Here is a 19667-nt window from a genome sequence, read left to right on the forward strand (position 1 = left end):
ACTGAAAAATCCCCTGGCATTTCTAGCAGGCCTGGGGCGTAGCTTCCTCCCAGGGTTGTGGTTAGTTCATATTTTTAAAACCCTTGACACTACAGAAAAGCAAAGCATGACCTCTGATCTTACAGTCAGATCCATGCAGGCCTGTGCAGAACCCCATTGGCCTCAGTGAGACTGCAGATGGGCACAGAGATTTTCCACTGCTATTTGATTGCAGGGTTAGGGTCTTTATCTTATATTTTTATTTTACTGAGAAATGAACAACAGAGCGATGTGTAAGCTCCAACAAGGTTTATTATATGATACCAATCACATTACAAATGCTGGTTGCCAAGAAGAGAGGTGTAACTGATAAACATGGTATAAATCAATCAGAAATGCTTTGTCGTAGTCCAGTTTGTGTGTCTCAGGACTATAAATCCCAGCATACAACGGGCAGGACTAGAAAGCTGCTTGCAAAAGAACTATGGGCTCAACTCAGCCACCCTTGCTTACCCTGAGCAGTGCCATTGATTTCATGGGGCTGCTCCTGAAGTAAGGTACAGGTCACAGTGAGAGCAGGTTCAGAATATGGCCCATTGACTCTATGTTACAGGACTGAAAAGTCGTGCTGGGAAGAGTCGTTCAGAACATCCTGAAGCTGAACGTTCACGTCTCTTCCGATAAGAACTGAAAACCATTTTGCGAAGGGCAGAATCATGCAGCTATTTATGTGAATCTCACTCGGCAGATCAAATTCCATTTCAGCAATTTGGCTGTAGCTGTGTTTTGCCTATTTGTTTTCTGAGCTTGAATCTGGGTTTAATCCGGGTCACTGATTTCCGTGAAACTACTTGTGTTTTGCCGGTGAGCCAGATTGGACCCTGTCACTTAAGTGCTTGATCCAAAGACTCCCATGGACTTTAATGAGCTTTGGATCGGGGCCTTAAACACTGAAGGGCAGTTGGGAACCTAACTTCCATTAGGTTACTTTGAACGTCCCAACCCGAAAGAGCAACAAATTGTTTAAATAGTATTACCCCAATGAAGAGACGCGTTTACAGCATGGAAATGTGTGCTGCCTAGGAAACATACGCTGTTGGCCTAAAGGAACCAACTATGGCGGTCATGGCTCCCCAGTCAGTGACTCCCCAGTACTCCCTGGGTCTCAGGAGGTACTGCCATGCTCTGTAGTTTGGCTGCCCACAGAAAATCCGGTTTCCTTCAAAAACATGACAGGACTGGATGTCCCTGGGATGAAATTCGTCACAGAGAGAAGGATAGTCACGGAAGGATTCGGTCATCCTGCCTCCCACGTCATTTGTCTCATAGACTCGTATCCTTCTGGGAAGACAAACACAAACACAGGTGTATAGCACACGAGCAGCAGCTCTATATGATCATAGGTTGCTTGCTGCTTTATTGACATTAATGATACATAATTGTATGACAACTTGTGTTCAGTTAGCAGAAAAAGGGCCTGATTCACCACTGCTCCGACAGTTTTACACAACTCCAATGATTTCAGTAGAGTTCCAGTGGTGTAAGGATAGTGTAAGCAGTGGGGAATCAAGCCTAGGGTGTGTAAATTATACCTAGCTTTAGCAAGTGAAGGATGAAAGCAAGTGGTAAGTGACAGCTGGACTGCCATAAGGGTCATATGCACCAGCATTGCCAGCGTTACTGTTCTTCAGTGGATAGGGCACTAGAATGGTGCTCAGGAGAGCTGGGTTCTGTTCTTGACTCTGCTACTAACCTGCCAGGTGGCCATGGGCAGATTGCCGCAACACTCTGTGCCTCAGTTTCCCTTCCCACCCTTTGTCTCTTTAGTTTGTAAGCTCTACTTCAGCCCTGTCTCTCACTATGTGTTTGTATGGTGTCTAGCTGCATGGTGAGACCCTCACTGGTTAGGGCCTTATATATCAAAATGTATTATGTTGAAGGCATCTGTTTCTCAGAGTTTATTAATTTCATTTTGGGAGGTTTATTTTTAGCAAATTTTGAGTTTTATCTGGCTGTCCAAAAAGGTCTCTCTTTGTATCCACTGTAATGAGGAATGTATATTATATATATTGTTCATTACAGTAATGAATAATCTCTTCTTAATGTTCCCTAGTGAGCTTTAACATAGCACTTTTTTGAACAGCACTACATTAAAGTACACTGGGGAACCTTTAGTGCACACTACATGGTCCAATTAATGTGCAACATCCTGGTGCGCCATAGAAATGAACCCCCCCCATAGTCCGCATTACTGCTCCATGTAGGCAAACCCTTAGATACAAGTTGTCATAAATATAAAGGGAAGGGTAAACACCTTTAAAATCCCTCCTGGCCAGAGGAAAAACCGTTTCACCTGTAAAAGGTTAAGAAGCTAGGATAACCTCGCTGGCACCTGACCAAAATGACTAATGAGGAGACAAGATACTTTCAAAAGCTGGAGGGATTGAGAAACAAAGTGTGTGTGTGTGTGTGTGTGTGTGTGTGTGTGATGCATTTGCCAGGAACAGAAAGGAATGGAGTCTTAGAACTTAGTAAGTAATCTAGCTAGATATGCGTTAGATTCTGTTTGTTTAAATGGCTGAGAAAATAAGCTGTGCTGAATGGAATGGATATTCCTGTTTTTGTGTCTTTTTGTAACTTAAGGTTTTGCCTAGAGGGATTCTCTATGTTTTGAATCTAATTACCCTGTAAGGTATTTACCATTCTGATTTTACAGAGGTGATTCTTTTACTTTTTCTTCTATTAAAATTCTTCTTTTAAGAACCTGATTGCTTTTTCATTGTTTTTAAGATCCAAGGGTTTGGGTGTGTTCACCTATGTAAATTGGTGATGATTTTTATCAAGCCTTCCCCAGGAAAGGGGGTGTAGGGTTTGGGGAGGATTGTGGGGGAAAGACGTTTCCAAGCGGGCTCTTTCCCGGTTATATATCTGTTAGATGCTTGGTGGTGGCAGCAATACAGTCCAAGGGAAAAAGGAAAATAGTTTGTACCTTGGGGAAGTTTTAACCTAAGCTGGTAAAAATAAGCTTAGGAGGTTTTCATGCAGGTCCCCACATCTGTACCCTAGAGTTCAGAGTGGGGAAGGAACCTTGACACAAGTAAACCTTTCTGGTGTTTTTCCAGTGTTTACTGGATAAACATCTGTTTCATTTTTTTATTGGGAGTGTTTTATCAGTGTTTATTGGTTAAAACCGAAAATTAGAATCCCTAATTATATTCTTGCCTCAGCGCTCGGATATCTATAAACAGATTGGCGTTAATTTATCAACTAGTAATTCTGCTTTTCATAAGAAATAGTGAATACCTATTCTCTCAAAAATACCAGAATTGCTATCTCATCTAACAACCTCCCCCTTATATATCTGAAAGAAAAATATATGTTCATTATCTCTCTAGGAGAAAACGCAACACATTGAACTAAGAACATAGCCCGATATTTTAAATATTTCACCTTAATTTTTCCCTCTTCCCTACTGCTCTTAGTTTCTTTCTACTTCTGCTAATCATTTTTATTTTAACTCTGTAACTGTCTAAAGCATTTTGGGATACAATTTGTACGAAAGATGATGTACAAAATCAAAGCCTGATCATACTCCCATTGAAATCAATGGTAAGAACTCTGACTGTCTTCAATGATTGAAGGATCAGACCCCGAGTTTGTATTTTAGGCCTGGATTCTGCAAAAGGTAAGGCCTAAGCTACACACACAGACCTCCCAACCATCCCACATTTTGCAGGAGTGTTCTGCTTTGATTCCTCCCCAACCTCCACTCCTGTCCCAGTTGAAGTGACTCCTGTCCCAGTTGGAGTTTCCTGCATTTTGGGACAGATGTTGGGAGGGGGGTAGTTGGCCCGACACCCCTCTGTGTCCATCTACAGAGAGGTATATGGGCCAAACCTGCTTTAGTCTCTCGAGATGTTGGGAAGTATGCAGGCAGGTTCCTGTACCAGGATAACTATGGCAGGTTAGCGGGGTGATTTTTTTACCAATATAGTTTTCCCGGTGCAACCACGAGTGTAGACAGCTATACTGGTATAAAGGTGCTTTATATCAGTTCAGCCTATTCCCCTTTTTGTGACTTTAAGCACCTTTATACCAGTATACCTACCTCCACAGGAGCGGGGTTGTACTGCTTTAATGATATCCTTGTACATCTTTCGTGCATAGACAACGCCTTACTCACATGAGTAACCTTCACCTTGGCATTTGCAGGACTGGGGCTTCAGGTTCCGACTGAGCACGCTTGCTCCAGTCCAGCAAAGCATTTAAACATGTGTTCAGGATTTAAACACCTTTACAAATCTATTTGGGCTTCTGTTTCCCATCCCCCGCTTTGGCCATCCCTTTATCCAGATTGTAAATTCTTTGTGGCAAGGACTGTCTCTTACAGCACCTAGCACAATAGATCCCTCAACTTGTCTGATGGTTTTAGTGCTACTCTAGTACAACAAATAATAATCATCACCTATAGAAAGGACAGTGAACTTACTGGTGTGATTATGCAACAGGACTTGACAGAGTCATTGAACCCCATCCACTGCTGGTCATTTGTATATTCCCCCTTTTTCAGGAAGTACTGATGTCCTATGTAATGGGGGCGCTCATAGATCATCCAGCAGCCACTTTCCACCTGGATTGAGTTGCAGCGGTTAAGGTGAGCATGCATATCCGGCTGGTCAGCAGTGACTGCATAGGAGCGGCCCTGGAAGTCTCTGTCCTCATAGAATATGATCTGGGTTGAAATAACAAAGCAAATCTAATAACGTTTTAAAGCATTTGTTTAAAAAATTGGCTTTTAGCTTCTGGCTCCCATAAGGTCTGATCTGAAAAACCTATTGAAATCAGTGGAAAGGCTTCCATTGTCCTCAGTGGGCTTTGGATCAGGCCTAGAAAACATCCAGGATTAATACTGAAGCACTGATATACATTTTCCTATCAGGGGCACAGCTAGTTAAATGTGATTGGTTCAGCGGATGATGAGCAGAGCAGATGTCTTCAGATCTCACCCTAAGGATTCTAATGAGCTGACGTTCTCCAGCGCTTTGAGTTGGCAAGTGGAGATTGTGTGCTGCACCTCTAGGAGTCCAAGAAGAGAAGGAGCATGAGCCACTTTTGCACGGCTCGGGTTTTTGGCTGGTTGGCATTCTGAAACAGTGTAACTTAGGCAGGTCAGGAACCGCTTTAAGCTAGTGAACAGGAGAGGCTAACAGGGGAGATTGGTGAGGGAGTTCTTCAAGTGAAGGAGGAGCGATGATGTGACCCTTGGGGTACGTTTGTTGTCTGTAGTGTCTGTGTTTGTGTTTGTGATGTGCTTGCTGCTTGACTGAAATATACCATATGATATGTTTGTTTGGGGGACCGTCTGCTGAGCCTAGTGGCAAGACTGAGAGCTTCTTAATGAGGCTTTGATCCCTCCGCCCTTTAGTACCCACCAACCCTTAACCAGGGGATGGGCTATTCAGGAAGACCAGGGCTTTAAAAAGCCCACTCCTAAACAACCAGAGGAGGTAGCGACCAGGAGCAGCTAACAGGGGAGTTTTGTGAGGGGGAGTGTGTGTGTGGGGGGGCTAGATACACTTAACATTCTTTAAACTTAAAGCCAAAAACACCTCCCGATAAAAACAAAACATCAACAAAGGAAGGAGCTGCAGGAGTAAAAAGAGAATTCAGGCAGAAGTCCAGCAACAGAGTGGGGGGCTATCCAGTTTATTGCACCCAATGCAGCATGCAGGATTATCTGCCCTATGGGCAGGTGGAGTACGTGTGCATTTGGTGCAAGGAGCTCCTGGCCTACAGAGACTGTACGGGCTTTGGAGACCAGGGTGGCTGAACTGGAGGAGCTAAGGGTGACAGGAGAGGTACACAGATGAGACTTTCTGGGACACAGTAGAATGGTCCCACCCTCGGTCTGACAGCCTCTGAGCTGTTGAGGAGGATGAAAGTCTCAGGGAAGGAAAACATCCAATTGGAGCGGAGGGAAATGGTCCCATAGTTGGGACCCTCCTTCCAGATGATGCTCTCTCTAATACGTCAGTCACTTGAATAGCCTTATGCTAGTCGCAGCAATTTCCAAGTAGGAGTTAAATGTAGTTTTTTTGTGTGACATCAGTTGATACTTAAAAAAATAAATAAGGAGAATATTCAGACACATTCCCATATTGCAATACGCAAACTGCAGCACCTTCTGATAATATGACTCCAAAGAATGGTGTGCCTGTTTGTGAAATACAACCCTCTTTAAAAAGTCAGAAAATAAAACACCAACCAAATAGAAAAAAATAAACCTAAAATAAAGATTTTGTACATACCAAATATCTTTGTATTTGGCTGTTAGTAAGCACATAAGATTTTAATATTTCCTTTTTTAATCCAGTTATCGCACACTTGTGTGTACGTTTTCATTTCTTTCTGTTAATCTATTACTAGGCTGACATACTCTGTATAGGTACACACACACACATAAAATAATATAATGGTATACTGTATTTCAACACAGTATTTACTCATTTTTTTTCTTACCTTTGCCATGTTAGCCAGAGCTTAGCTGCAAGACCTCAATACTCTGGGAGGTTCAACAGTCCTTTATATAGACAACACAGCGCTGGCTCCACATGAATTGGACAAAAGGGAATTTTTTGTCCAGTAAAGAGAATTCCTCATTCTTTTTCCCCTCATCATCAACATTATTCTTTGTAAAGAATTGTTATGGCCTTTTGTTTACTGGGTGCCAAGTATATTGTTATGTAAATAACAAAGGGACCAGGTTAATGTGTATGTCAGTCAATATTGCCATTATTTCACTGACGTGAACATGTTCAAGAAAAAATGCTGGTAAACTGCTGCTGCAGGATTGTTTCATAATCTTTATTCTCAATCTCTCATTGTTCCCTAAGGCAAAGGCATTTTAAAATTTCCATGGGCTCTCTGACACTGAAAAGCAGCCCTGGTATTATGCTAATAAAATGCCCATTGACTTCAGTAGGATTTGGATATCAGGGGAAAAAATGTTTTTTCTTAGATTTTGTGGGCTATATTGTATTTATTGTGGTAAATTATGCACACTCAAAAAAAGCCTGTGTGTAGTAATGGATGCTTAAATCAATTGGTTATTCACAACTGAGAGTGAAAATTTAAACATTTGAAGTTCCATAGGCAGAGATTTTATCTGCCACTGGATAGAAAATAGTCCCATTTAGTCTCATCTGTTAAGAGTTCATATATATTACCACAGAAATGTAGCACTTTTTATATAATTTTCTTTGCACAGAAAAAGGTTGTCCCAGTTGAGCATAGAATTTCCTGGTAGGTTTTCACATTTTTGCGTTTCATAAGAACGTAAGAATGGCCATACGGGACAGACCAAAGGTCCATCTAGACCAGTATCCTGTCTTTGAACAGTGGCCGATGCCAGGTGTCCCAGGGGGAATGAACAGAACAGGTAATCATCAAGTGATCCATCCCCTGTTGCCCATTCCTAGCTTCTGGCAAACAGAGGCTGGGAACACCATCCTTAAACTGGGTTGTTTGGGATTGGCCACATGGTTTGATTCTGGTTGCTTGATTAGTATCATACACGATTGTTATTACTCCTTTTACACCTTTGTATAGTGGTAGCACTTAAAGGTGTGCAGGGTGATCAACAGAAGCCACTTTGGCCATTTCTCAGCGGGACAGGCCAGAGTTAAGGCGTTCCGTGAGCTAGTTAAAAAATCACTGTGGCTCCCATCCTGCACTGGGCTCCACTGGCAAGGACACCAGTTTCTATTCCATGTCCCACTGAAGTTAATGGGACTCAGCATAGCATAGGGAGCTGTGTCACCAAACCAATACCAAATCTGTGTTCTGTGCTTTTCCATTCAGATGAGTGATTATACATGCTTGTATTAATATAACTGGACTGATACCAAGTTCTTGAGAACCCATAAGCTACCAGTTGTATTTGATTACTTGCTCCTTTAAAGGGAAACATAGGCAGCTCAGGGCCAAAGCTGCCCTATTATTCCAGGGTGTCTCACTGACTCTGTGGCACATATGGCAATTTCCTTTACTATTCTGGACACACCGGATTGAATTAAGGTTAAGTATTTTATGTATTATCGTGGGGTTGAATATAATGCTTCGAGTGGGGAGATGTGGCTAATGTAAACCCTGGGAAGTGTTATGTGATTCAAAGGCCTATTTAAAACAATGTCGGACAACCCAAGCTAACTGAAAAGAAAACGAGTACTCGTGGCACCTTAGAGACTAACAAATTTATTTGAGCATAAGCTTTCGTGAGCTACAGCTCACTTCTTTTTGTGGATACAGACTAACAGGGCTGCTATTCTGCAAGCTAAGTGAGGTTCCTAGGAAATACCTGCGGAGAGGTGAATGCAAATTACCTTCTCTGGTTATGAAAAGATGCAGCCTTTTGAAGCTTTGCCCGAAGGAGGGGATCATTGTCTGGCTGAGTACCTATTCAGGGTCTCTGCAGATCAAAGACCCAAGCTGTATAAAGGAGTGACTCACAGATGCATGGGGGGTATTTGTTCTGAGCTAACAGCTGTTCTGAACTTGTGGTGGGGTTTGAAGGATGGATCGCCTGCCAAAGCCCTTATTGGAACTGGGGTGATCACTTATTGGCATACGTGTAGGTTCTTTTCTCAGTAAGGCTTTCAGCTTAAGAATAAATGTGCTTGCTCAGGAAGGGCTCTGTGGTAGCGTATACCTATGGGCAATTATGGTCTGCTGAGGCGGTCTGACTTGCTGGGGAACTCAAAGTGTAGGCAAAAAATTGTGCAGCCTGGAAAAACATTGGTCAGGAGGGAGAGAGACATGTGTGTCTACCCAAGAGAGGGGATGGCTGAGGAGCTGGGAACCTAGAATGGCTGCCGTTGCTGGACCACAAGGAAGAAATGCAGGTGCAGTTGCACTAAGCTGCAACAGACCCTTTTTTCTCTCTCTATTCCTCTCCCTTTCCCTCCACTCAGACCATCAACCTCCAGTCGGGCCTACACATATTCTCGTCACTTATGGTACAAGAGCATTCTCATCCACAGCTGCTGCTGCATGGGATGCTCCTCTTGCATCTTTCCACCTCACTGACTTGCTCTCTCATTTCAAATCCTACCTAAAACAGACATGTTCTCATTTGCCAATGCCTTGTCATTGCTTTCTCCTTGTGCTACTCTTCTTTTGAACTCTACATTTGCATTATGTACCGTAACTCTGTAATGCAGTCTCAGATACGGGGCCAGTTCCTCAGCTGGTGTATGCTGGTATAGCTCCAGTGATTTCACTAGTGTACTGCAGCTGAGCACCGAGCCACCAGTCTGCATGTGAAGGATGCTCTACATAATAAATGGTTTTATATCTTTGTTAGTGGAACTATAGTCCTGACTCCATCCAGTGGTGTTGGAGCACCAATAGTCTGACCCTGCCAGTCCTCCCCCAGCTAAGTAACTGCAATTTGTCAATGTACTTATCTGGGCAAAGGTTTGCAGGCTTGTGCCTTTATTGCCTAACATCCGGAGTTTTTGAAGCAGAGCTGAACATTTGAAAAATGGTATGTGCTCTATTGTCTTCTCTGGGATCACATTTCCTTTGTGAAATCTCCCTATTCCTAGGGATTCACTGCTTATACAATGGAGCAGGAATGTGCTTCTGCTGGAACTGAGTGCTCAATGGAGAAACAAATGTGCACGCCTGGAACGGGCTGGCTTGCCCCTTTGAAGGGCTAGAGGCCTGGGCCCAGCCAGCCCTAGTTACTCAGGAGGCACACCTGAGCAGGGATGAGCTGATTCCCCTGCAGGAAGCTACCAAGAGAGTATTCCCAGGGAGAGCAGAGGCTGCTGGGTATGAAGAGGGTCTAGAAGGGAAACCTGGAACCTGAGGAGTGAGGCATGGACAGGAAAGGCCTGGGAGTGATCTGTGGTAAGTGGATGGACGCAAGACCTTCATTTTTAATGTGTGTTAATTTCATAACCCCGAGCCCAAGCAGGGGTGTGAATGAACACATGGGGTTATGAGTTACTGAAGAGACCCCTTGGAGGGGGAAATGCAGGCAGGGGGCTGCTTGAAGGTTGCCATGAGGCTTTGTGGGACATGGCCCCTGGATGACAGGGTAGATTCATTTAAATTCATAAGCCAGTTTGGGTTCTGGGTGTGTTTCCTTTCTGCACATATTTGAGGTCAACTTTGGCTAGCAAAATGATTTATGGAAAAGTACACTGTATGTTCAAATAACGTTGAACTGTCGGTGTAAAAGGGTCAGCAGCCTTCTGAGTGCCCCTCATGGTCAGAGGTCGCTCGGTAGCACCTGGCCTCAGTTTCCTCTTCGTCAGAGCCCCTTATGAACTCCACACAGTCTCTCTGCCAATCACAGCTCTTCTTGAGGTCTGGGTTGTTGGGATAATTGAAATAAGAAATACAAAATGGAGTCTGAGACATGTGACTTCGGAACTCCATCCTTGTTTACCTCAGGGGCACTGACTCTAAGCTAGCCCTAACTGGTCAGGACTGGATTTTCCCACCCAAATCCCTGAAGGTTCTATCACCTCAGACTTGCTTGGCATTGCTATTTGGAACAGTCCAATTTTTCCCGCCTTAACATCTAGAAAAGACTGACCCCTGTGTGGATGCGGGGCTGTCCATCTGAGCGGCAGCCTGTGCACGGTGCGGTACGGGTCTCATCGTGGTTCCGACCATATCGACGAGCGCGACACCTATCCCGAAGACACTGGAGAAGACCTTCAACACTTACCTTACCCTGCTGTTCCATCTCCGGAGAGCTTCTCTTCCGTGGAGATCACCATCCACCCGCTGGACTCCTCAGAGTTCCTCCTGGACGGCTTTCCACTAGCCCGATAGTTGAGGTCCTGAGCACCACCACCGCACACAATTCAGCACCTAGATTAAGTAGGAAGAAATCAATCTCTGTTATAGGGTACTGAGGAGGAATTTATCTGGGGCTGGGCTTTATCTGAGTCCTCCATGGGAGGCATTTATCTGGGTCTGGGCTTTATGCCCCATTGGAAGTCACTGTCACTATTGCTATTGGTTGTGATACTGGTTTGTGTTTGTGGTTTTCCCCCTTCCCTATTAATTGTACTCTTATTGCTAATACACATCTCTTTGCTTTCACCTTACTTACCTGTCTCCTCTTCATTATACGCCACACCATACCTGGGGTATTGGTCCACTGGGTGATTAGATACCAGAGTGGGTCATATCTAGGGTGACCACATGCTAAATACAAAATATCGGGACCGCCGCAGGGGGAGCGCCTTTTCAATTGTTACACTCACCCGGCACGTTCGGCGGCAGGAAATAAATCTTGCTGGCGAAGAAAGAAGTACCCGCTGCCGAAATGCCTCCGAAGCCCGTCAGCGACTGAAGTACCTGCCGCCGAAGTGCCACCGAAGACCCAGACGTGCCGGGTGAGTGTAAAAAGCGCTCCCCCTGCCTGTCACCGCCACCTAAGGAAAAAAGAAAAAAGAAAACACTCCTGAAACAAAATATCGGGACCGTACTTCAGTCGGGACGTGGGACAAACGGCTCAATATCGGGACAGTCCTGATTTTGTCAGGACGTCTGGTTACCCTAGTCTTATCTGCACTTCTGAGAAAAAGTGGTATCCATTTTCTTTCCCTCTACCCCACCTGGTTTATTCTAAGAGTTACCTTTCCCTCCCTTTAAGGCAACAGGGGGCTTGGGGTTTTCTTAATTAATACACAGTTCCCAAAACAAACGCAAAAAAAAAAATCTTCCACCCGCCCTTCTTCCCTTAGGCACTGTCCTATCCTGCTCTCGGGGAGAAACTTTCAACAAAACTTTCAACTGGGTCTTCCCAGCCCCCAGTCTCTTCCTCAGGAGCCCCTCTCTTCCTTGCGGCTTTCACTTGGCAGTTCTTTTTCTAGCTCAGCTGTTGCTGAATTTGCCCTCTAACTCTTTATAGCCTAGGTGTAGCCCTGTCCCTTAACTGGATCAACTAGGAGTGCCTGCTCCGGCACGAGGTGCTGGTCTTATTTTAATCACATTCCAGATGAATGTTATGTAGGACCCACAGAATGTGTCCTCAGGGAAGCAAGAAAGGGAACCTCTTCTGTGCCATATAGCAGGGATCTGCAAGGGAGCAGGGTGAAGTCAGCTATGCAGGTGAGTGGGGAATCAGCATGTTGACCTTAGGAGCAAGAGACAGGATCGAAATGAATTTAGTGAGACCCTAACGTGCTCTGGGTGGGTCTCTCCCACTAGTCAGGAAGTATCCATGCTCTATGGAATTCTGTTCATTCCAATGGCATTCCCGGCGCTGAGGTCAGTGTGGCAGTTGAGTGCTTCAGATCCTGGTAGGGATGATGTGCAATGGGACAAAACATGTGTAAATGATGCTGGAGGCCATTAGGGACGTATTATAAATTGAATAGTACAACAGAAACATCATGGTCTGTTAGGACTCTGGGGACCTGGTGCTCCACTACATTACCCTGCTTTCAAACCAGCGTTAAGTCCACTGATGTCACGATACTCCAGTGATGAGCGGAGAATCACGCTGAACACAAATCGCATAAGTAATAAATTTGGCCTTCAGTCTACTATGATATTGAAGGCTGGGTTTTCAACAGACAGAGGTAGCTACACTATGAAATGCACCGAACTTGTACATCTGCAATGGTACACACATGTGCCATGATTGTATGTATGTAAATTAAATAACTATACATACAAACAAATACTTGGATGCCCAAGTACCTGTTGGTGCATGCCACACCACACTCTGTGCAACACTATTGGTGCGGTAAGGTCCACAATATTTGGAGTGAGGTACTCAGTATCTAGCTGCTGAACGATTGCTCTACAATGGCATACCGCTATAGTGTATATGTACGGGGATTGGTGGGCTACTTCTGCTGACAGGCAAAGGAGGAGCTGCCTTATTTTTATTCTAACTAAGGATTTCAGGAACACCAAACACTTTGGGTCAGACTGTTGGTGAGCTCAGTTAATTGTTTCATGCAAATTAACATTAAAATATGCTACAGTATGAAGTTAGGGGCCAGATTTTCAGCGGGTCAAAACTGAGCAAATGTCCATGCATTTGTACATACCCACTTTGCACACACAGTCATGCTGTGTATGTGTGCACAATTCTAGAACTATTTGTACACACAAATATACCTAAGCAATAAGAATATCCTTGCCACAATGTCTTACCACTCAGTCTAGTGCTGGGTAATAAAACACATTTATATCTTTATACACACACATACACACACACACTTTCTTTCCTACTGTGGCTGCCTCATTCTTATTCCCCAAATCAAGACTTTTTCAGTCACTCCTTTAAACAAACCATAAACCTCACATGTACAGGTCTCAGAAGGAGATGCATGCCCCTTAGGAGAGCAGAATACTGAAGATTAAATGTGCTGTGTAAATCTGAAAGAATTTTGCCCAAAACTTGTTTTCAGAGGGTGAGCCAGAGTGTCTATTTCCGATACCGACTTCTCTGCACACTTTGTAGTTATATGATATCTCTTCAAGGATCTCAATGCACTTACAAACATGAATGAGTACAGCTCATCAACACTCTTCATGGAGCTGAGAATTACTATTGATGGAGAAACTAAACGTAGAGTACCCCACTTGCCCTTGGTCACAAGGGAAGTCTATGACAGATCTGGCGAGAGAATCAGAACTCCTAATGCCCTCTCTTGTTGGCTAATCACATACAAACCTTCCGCTCTGGGGCCCAGAAGTGCACCCAGGACAGCAAAAAACTCCCACAGTTTTACTGGCTCACAGCAAGGATATTTTTTTTGGTAGGCCAAAACAAAAAGAAACAAACAAACAAAAACCACTTTGGTCTCTTCATGCTCCTTAATCATCACTGTACAGATCAGGGAAGTGGACTTTGTGTTTGAACTGGTAAATTTCATATTAGTTTTGCAAGACTGGTTTAGTAAATGCCCAAACACCCTCTGTTATATTTGGCATTTATATAATACAATTACTATAGATGCGCAATACTCTACATCTCTAAACAAGCAAAACTAGGTATCCCATCCCTTATCACTCTGGGATGAGTAGTTGACATAACATCTCTCTGTTCTGGCTGGGTACAAAAACTAGGGCTGGATTTGCATCAGCTGATCAAATGGAACACTGTTCTGGCCAATGGCAGACACCACCTCATTCTTTGCTGTACTGAGATGCATGGCATTTATTCCTTGAACTTCTCTGCCTAGCTTGTGTATGTTTTATATGTTCATTGTTACCAGTGAAAGGGTGAGAAGTGAATCAGTCATCAATGGCATGTTAGCGACAAACTTACGATCCATGGATACAAGACATGTTGAACACTGTCAGTGAAGAAATGTGCGTGTTAGGCCCAGTGGTGAGCTGGAGCCGGTTCGCACGAACCGGTTGTTAAATTCTGAAGCAGTTTTAGAACTGGTTGTTAACCCGCTTCCCTGCAGGGGGCACTGAGGCTTTGATGGGCTCCGGCCGGAAAGTGATGTAATTCCTCCTCCTGTCACTGGGGGCGCTGCGCTGCGGGAGCTATGTGGGCTGCTGCCTGGCCCTGGGTACGACCCCTGTTGCTGCTGCTGCTCCCCCAACCCCTGGCCCTGGGGCTCCCGCTGCTGCCTGGTGGGTCCCCAGCTGCTCTGCTGGGCCTGGGCTGCGTCCTGCTGCTCGGGCTGCTCCGAGCTGCTCTCCCCATGAGTACCCACCACCGTGTCTGCAGTCAGCCCCTGTCTCCAGCCACCCCTGCACCCCCTGCCCGCAGCCACCCCTGCACCCTCTGCCTGCAGCCAGCCCCTGCCTCCAGCCACCCCTGCACTCCCCAGCCGCAACCAGCCCCTACCGTACTCCCTGCCCTGCCTGAAGCCAGCCACACACCCCCTGCCCACAGTCAGCCCATGCCGCACCCCCTGCCCTGCCCTGTCTCCAGCCAGCCCCTGCCACACCACCTGCCCTGCCTGCAGCCAGCCCCGCACCCCCTGCCCACAGCCAGCCCATGCCGTACCCCCTGCCCTGTCTCCAGCCAGCCCCTGCCGCACCCCCTGCCCTGCCCTGTCTCCAGCCAGCCCCTGCCACACCACCTGCCCTGCCTGCAGCCAGTCCCGCACCCTCTGCCTGCAGCCAGCCCATGCCGCACCCCCTGCCCTGTCTCCAGCCAACCCCTGCCACATGCACCCTTTGCCCGAAGCTAGCCAGCCCCACACCCCCTGTCTCCAGCCAACCCCTGCTGCACCCCCCTACAGCCCTGCCCGAAGCCAGCCAGCCCCACACCCCCTGTCTCCAGCCAGCCCCGCATCCCCCTGCCCTGCCTGCAGCCAGCCCCTACCTCCAGCCAGCCCCACACCCCCTTGCTTCCAGCCAACCCCACACTCTCTTGTCTCCAGCCAGCTCCGCACCCCCTGCCCTGCCCGCAGCCGGCCCCCACCCCCTGCCTCCAGCTAGCCCTGCCCCATGCCCCTGTCTGCAGCTGGCCCCATGTCCACTGGTGCCCTGCAGTTCCCAGGGCAGTAACCCCGCACACCTGCTTCAATGAGGGGGGCAGGGAGCAGCTGGGACCCACACATGTGCACACCCTAGTGTGACCAGACAGCAAGTGTGAAAAATCAGGACAGGGGGTGGGGGGTAATAGGAGCCTATATAAGAAAAAGACCCCAAAATCGGGACTGTCCCTATAAAATCCGGACATCTGGTCACCCTAGCACACCCCCAGGGAGTGGTGGGAACCCACACATGTGAAATGGAGCTCATTTCTGTTCAGGCCCATCTTTTTGAAAAAGAACTTTAGGTAGGGTTAACATACACCCATATTTTCCCAGGAGGAATTCCTCCCGGACGGCGATTTAAGAACCAAAAAGCCTGACCTGTCCGGGAAAATACGGACTTATGGTAACCCTAGTGCTACAAAAAATACATACTGGGGCACATCCCTTAAATCAGAACTTTTTATAGGAAACATGTTTTATTGTTAACATTTTGGCAGCTCATCACTGGTTAGGTCCTATAGCAGTGTAGAATTTGCATGTTTTTCTCAGGTTTTATTTGAATATCTGCTATGTGGTTTTTTTTGAAAAACAAAAAGCTACCAGCTAAGGCCCTAATTCAGCAAAGCACTTAAGCACATGTTTAATTAATCATTTCAGCATGTGATTAATCCCATCGATATTCAGTAAATTTATGCACGTGTGTAGTGTATAAGGAATTGTGTGGTATCCCTTTTCAATACTTTCAATACTTTCAGTTTCCACGGTATGCATCCGATGAAGTGAGCTGTAGCTCACGAAAGCTCATGCTCAAATAAATTGGTTAGTCTCTAAGGTGCCACAAGTCCTCCTTTTCTTTTTGCAAATACAGACTAACACGGCTGTTACTCTGAAACCTTTTCAATACTTTGTGAGCCCTCTAGTGGTCCTCACTATCCTGCTTTGGAAGCCATAAGAAGACCCCTTCCAGAGTAGCAGTGTATACATGGAGCTAAGTCTACATGTTGGTGTGTAGCTATAAACATGGTTATCCGGACCCCACTGTACTCATGCGGTCCCTTCATATTACATACATTGTATAGGGAGCACAAGACACAACAACATGATTAAGTGCTCTGCTGAATCAAGCCTTAAATGAATGATAGTGGGCATTAAAATGTAGCATAAGTTTTACAGTGTTGTTGTAATTTACTGTTTCTTGTAAATTATATACAGCATGCTATGGGGCTGAGGTGACTACTATATGCAGACATAATTACATTAATTATAATTCATTTGAAATAGAATTTTCTCAGTCAGAACAGGGATAGCATGCTGTTACTAATCCAGAATGCACACTTCTTTCTTTGCATAATGACTGCCTGGCTATTGAGGATTTGGGCCAGATCCTCAACTGGTGTAGATTAGCATGGCTGTATTGAAACCAATAGAATTATGCTCACCATTCAGACCACAGCAGCTCCCAGTCCTCCTGAGCCAGGCTGTCCCCTCTGCCCTGCTCTGTTGAGATGGAGTACAGGGGTGGGGGGAGGGGGAGGGAGACATCCTGACATCAGCACCCTCCTCCCTCCCCCACCTCCCGCTCTGCAGAGCCAGCAAGAGAGTCCCAGGAGCAGCTGCAGGATGGAGCAACGTGGGGGGAGGGGCACCTGAACACATGCTGCCGGCTATGCGTGCTCTGCTATCAGCTGGGTGGCTCTTAAATCTCTCCTGCATGGCCGCCCAAGCGCGCAGCTTACATGGAATACAGATTGTGGCATAATGATGGCTCATGGGTCCAGTAGACTGTTAGGCTGAATTTGTGGACTTAAGTCCTGTCTATATGGGCTTGGTTTTGTGCTGCTGTAATGTTTGACCGTAGAGGTTTGTGCTGGTACAATTAGATAGATGTAGTTACACTGGTGCAAATTTTCCTTGTCTAGATAAGCCCTTAATGTCAAGTTTTGTATTGGCTTGAAGTTGGTAACCAGCTAATGACAATTTCTTATATAGAGCTTTTCGCGAATAGATCTCAAAGTGCTTCACTGTCTTTAATGTATTTATCCTCATAATACACTTGTGAGGGAGGTGTTGGAATTTTCTCCCAGACCTCTTTCCACTTGGCTTCCTAAATTCGACTCCAGACTTTGTCAGTCAGGTATATTTATTTGGCATACAGAAACATTACGCTTTGTTGATTAGACTCAAAAGCAGAGTAGTGGTGAATATAGGCTACGTCTCATACGTATCCAAAGTTACACAGAAACTCTCTCCCTTTATATACACGTACACATTTTATTTTGTAAGCAGGGTCTGAATGAATGCTTCCCTGATAGCTATCTGGGAGGGGGAGAGACTTGGGTGTGTTTATGTTAATACAGTTTGCTCCTTCTCTGATTACATATTCAGCAAAAAGCGATCAACTTTGGCTGGTGTTGGGTACCTTACTACTGAATGTACGGGTAGTGAAATATGATTACCAATGTTGTAATTATTGTAGGAATACAGGAAAGCTGGACTGTGCTGAACCTGTCCCAAATGAGTGTGCTTAACCTATCACCCTCAGTTGAAAGAACCTCGTTAAGTCAGGGGCTCGAATGTCAGACCCCTCTTAAAGTAAGATGGGTGGAGATAGATATCACCAGGTAGAAGACTGCACACCCTCAAGGGTTCTCCATAGAGTGGTTTAACCTTTTCCTCCCCACTGTTCAAAAAATAGAGCTAAATAGGCTTAATCAGGAGCCTCTTTGTTAGGTTAAACGCCCAATCAGAACTGAAATCACTTAAGATGGTGCAGTGTTTCTGCCCAGCCTCCAAAGAGCTAAAAATTACTGAGACTGATGTGCAGAAGTCACAGCAGAGGGGCAGGTGGCAGAAGAAGGCAACTGACAGTCAGCTGGTGAACGAGTGGCTGGTGCGGTGGAGAGGTGCAATGAGCGGCCAGCAGAGTGGCTGGTGGAGAGGTGCAGTGGGAGCAGTGAGCAGGTGGCTGGCAGAAGCAGCGATGCAGGCTTCCAGCATGAGCAGTCAGCAGGGTGGCTGGCAGAGAGAGGTGGCGAGCGAGTGCCCAAGCGGCGGAGCAAGTGAGGAACCTCTTTACCCCACCGAGGGGAGGAGGTGAACTCTGCAGATGTACCTCTGAACTCTGGGTCTGCACTGACCAGGGACAGCAACTGTGAGGTGGGGAGCAGAGAAGGGTTGGGTATGTGAAAGGGACTTTTGGGTTGCTGGTCTTAAGAACCTGAGGGGAAAAGGACACTGCCCAACCTATCATTTGAACACACCCCTTATAATTCTTCAGCTTTAACAGCCACTGCCTTAATGGCCAAACAGGACAATTTGTCTTAAACTGGTAGGCTGATTCTGTTTTGCCTCCAGTGGTGGGGTGCAGAATATTTTCCCATTCGTTTTTACAAAACTTACTTACACAGGTAGTTTTTATTGTGCAGCTGGCATCTGGCATGTTCTGAATGATTGAGGAGTGAGGAATTACCGACTGTTTCTGAACCTCTCGACCGTCTCCACACCATTCACATCAGGACATGCGATGTCATAACCCTCCACCACTTCATGGTTGCAAATTAACAAGACAAAAAGAGGAAACCATTTTGTGCTTTTTAATTTTTATTGAGGTTTATGAGTGTTGAGCTGACTTTTGTGAACCCAGCTATGCCTTTTACTTCCCAGGACTATGAAGAATACAGAGGGGTCAGGTCAATCCTACCTGAAGCATGGACTGTACCACTTTGCCTTTGGGAAATGCTTGCAGGGAGCCTGATCCTGGATGATGACTTTAGATCACACATGATGCTCAGTCAGGTCTCCTTTGGCATTGAACCATGCCTTGGTTTTTTATATGTCCTCTTCCTTTCTTACTACCACACTCCTCTATATCTGCATCTGCAAGTCCTGTACCAGGCTTCCGACAGGACCACTATAGCCAGATGGGCTGGAACTGGGCTAATTATATCCTTGCGCATTCTCGTTAGTCTCCCCATCAGGCCTCGTTGGGGGGGGAAAGGCTATGGATTTGCGTCCCTAGCTCTGATGTGCATTAGTACCAGCGGTAACACTTCATCCCAATTGCTGTCTGTTGCAGTATCTTTTTTAATTTTTAAGCTTGGATTTGATGATGGTCCTATTTATTTGCACAACCTGTCCTGCTGTTGCTGGCTGACGGGGAATGGGAACCTTTTGATCTACGTTCAGTTGGGTCCATAATTCTTT

The 19667-nt window shown here is 45.7% G+C and overlaps 1 protein-coding gene across 1 annotated transcript; it reads right to left on the minus strand.

Moving 5' to 3' along the window:
* Positions 1 to 283: 283 nt before the first annotated feature.
* On the minus strand, positions 284 to 16949 carry LOC311528086 (gamma-crystallin B-like). The gene is made up of 5 exons (XM_084642713.1): positions 16904 to 16949; positions 11265 to 11435; positions 10721 to 10866; positions 4469 to 4711; positions 284 to 1320 (listed from the first exon to the last, which is right to left on the minus strand). The coding sequence occupies exons 3-5, from the start codon at positions 10736 to 10738 to the stop codon at positions 1303 to 1305; spliced, it is 279 nt and encodes a 92-aa protein (XP_084498839.1). The 5' UTR covers positions 10739 to 10866; positions 11265 to 11435; positions 16904 to 16949; the 3' UTR covers positions 284 to 1302.
* Between the last annotated feature and the right edge of the window lie 2718 nt (positions 16950 to 19667).

This window comes from Lepidochelys olivacea, assembly GCF_965140295.1.
Source record: "Lepidochelys olivacea isolate rLepOli2 genome assembly, chromosome: 11".
Taxonomy (NCBI): Eukaryota; Metazoa; Chordata; order Testudines; family Cheloniidae; genus Lepidochelys; species Lepidochelys olivacea.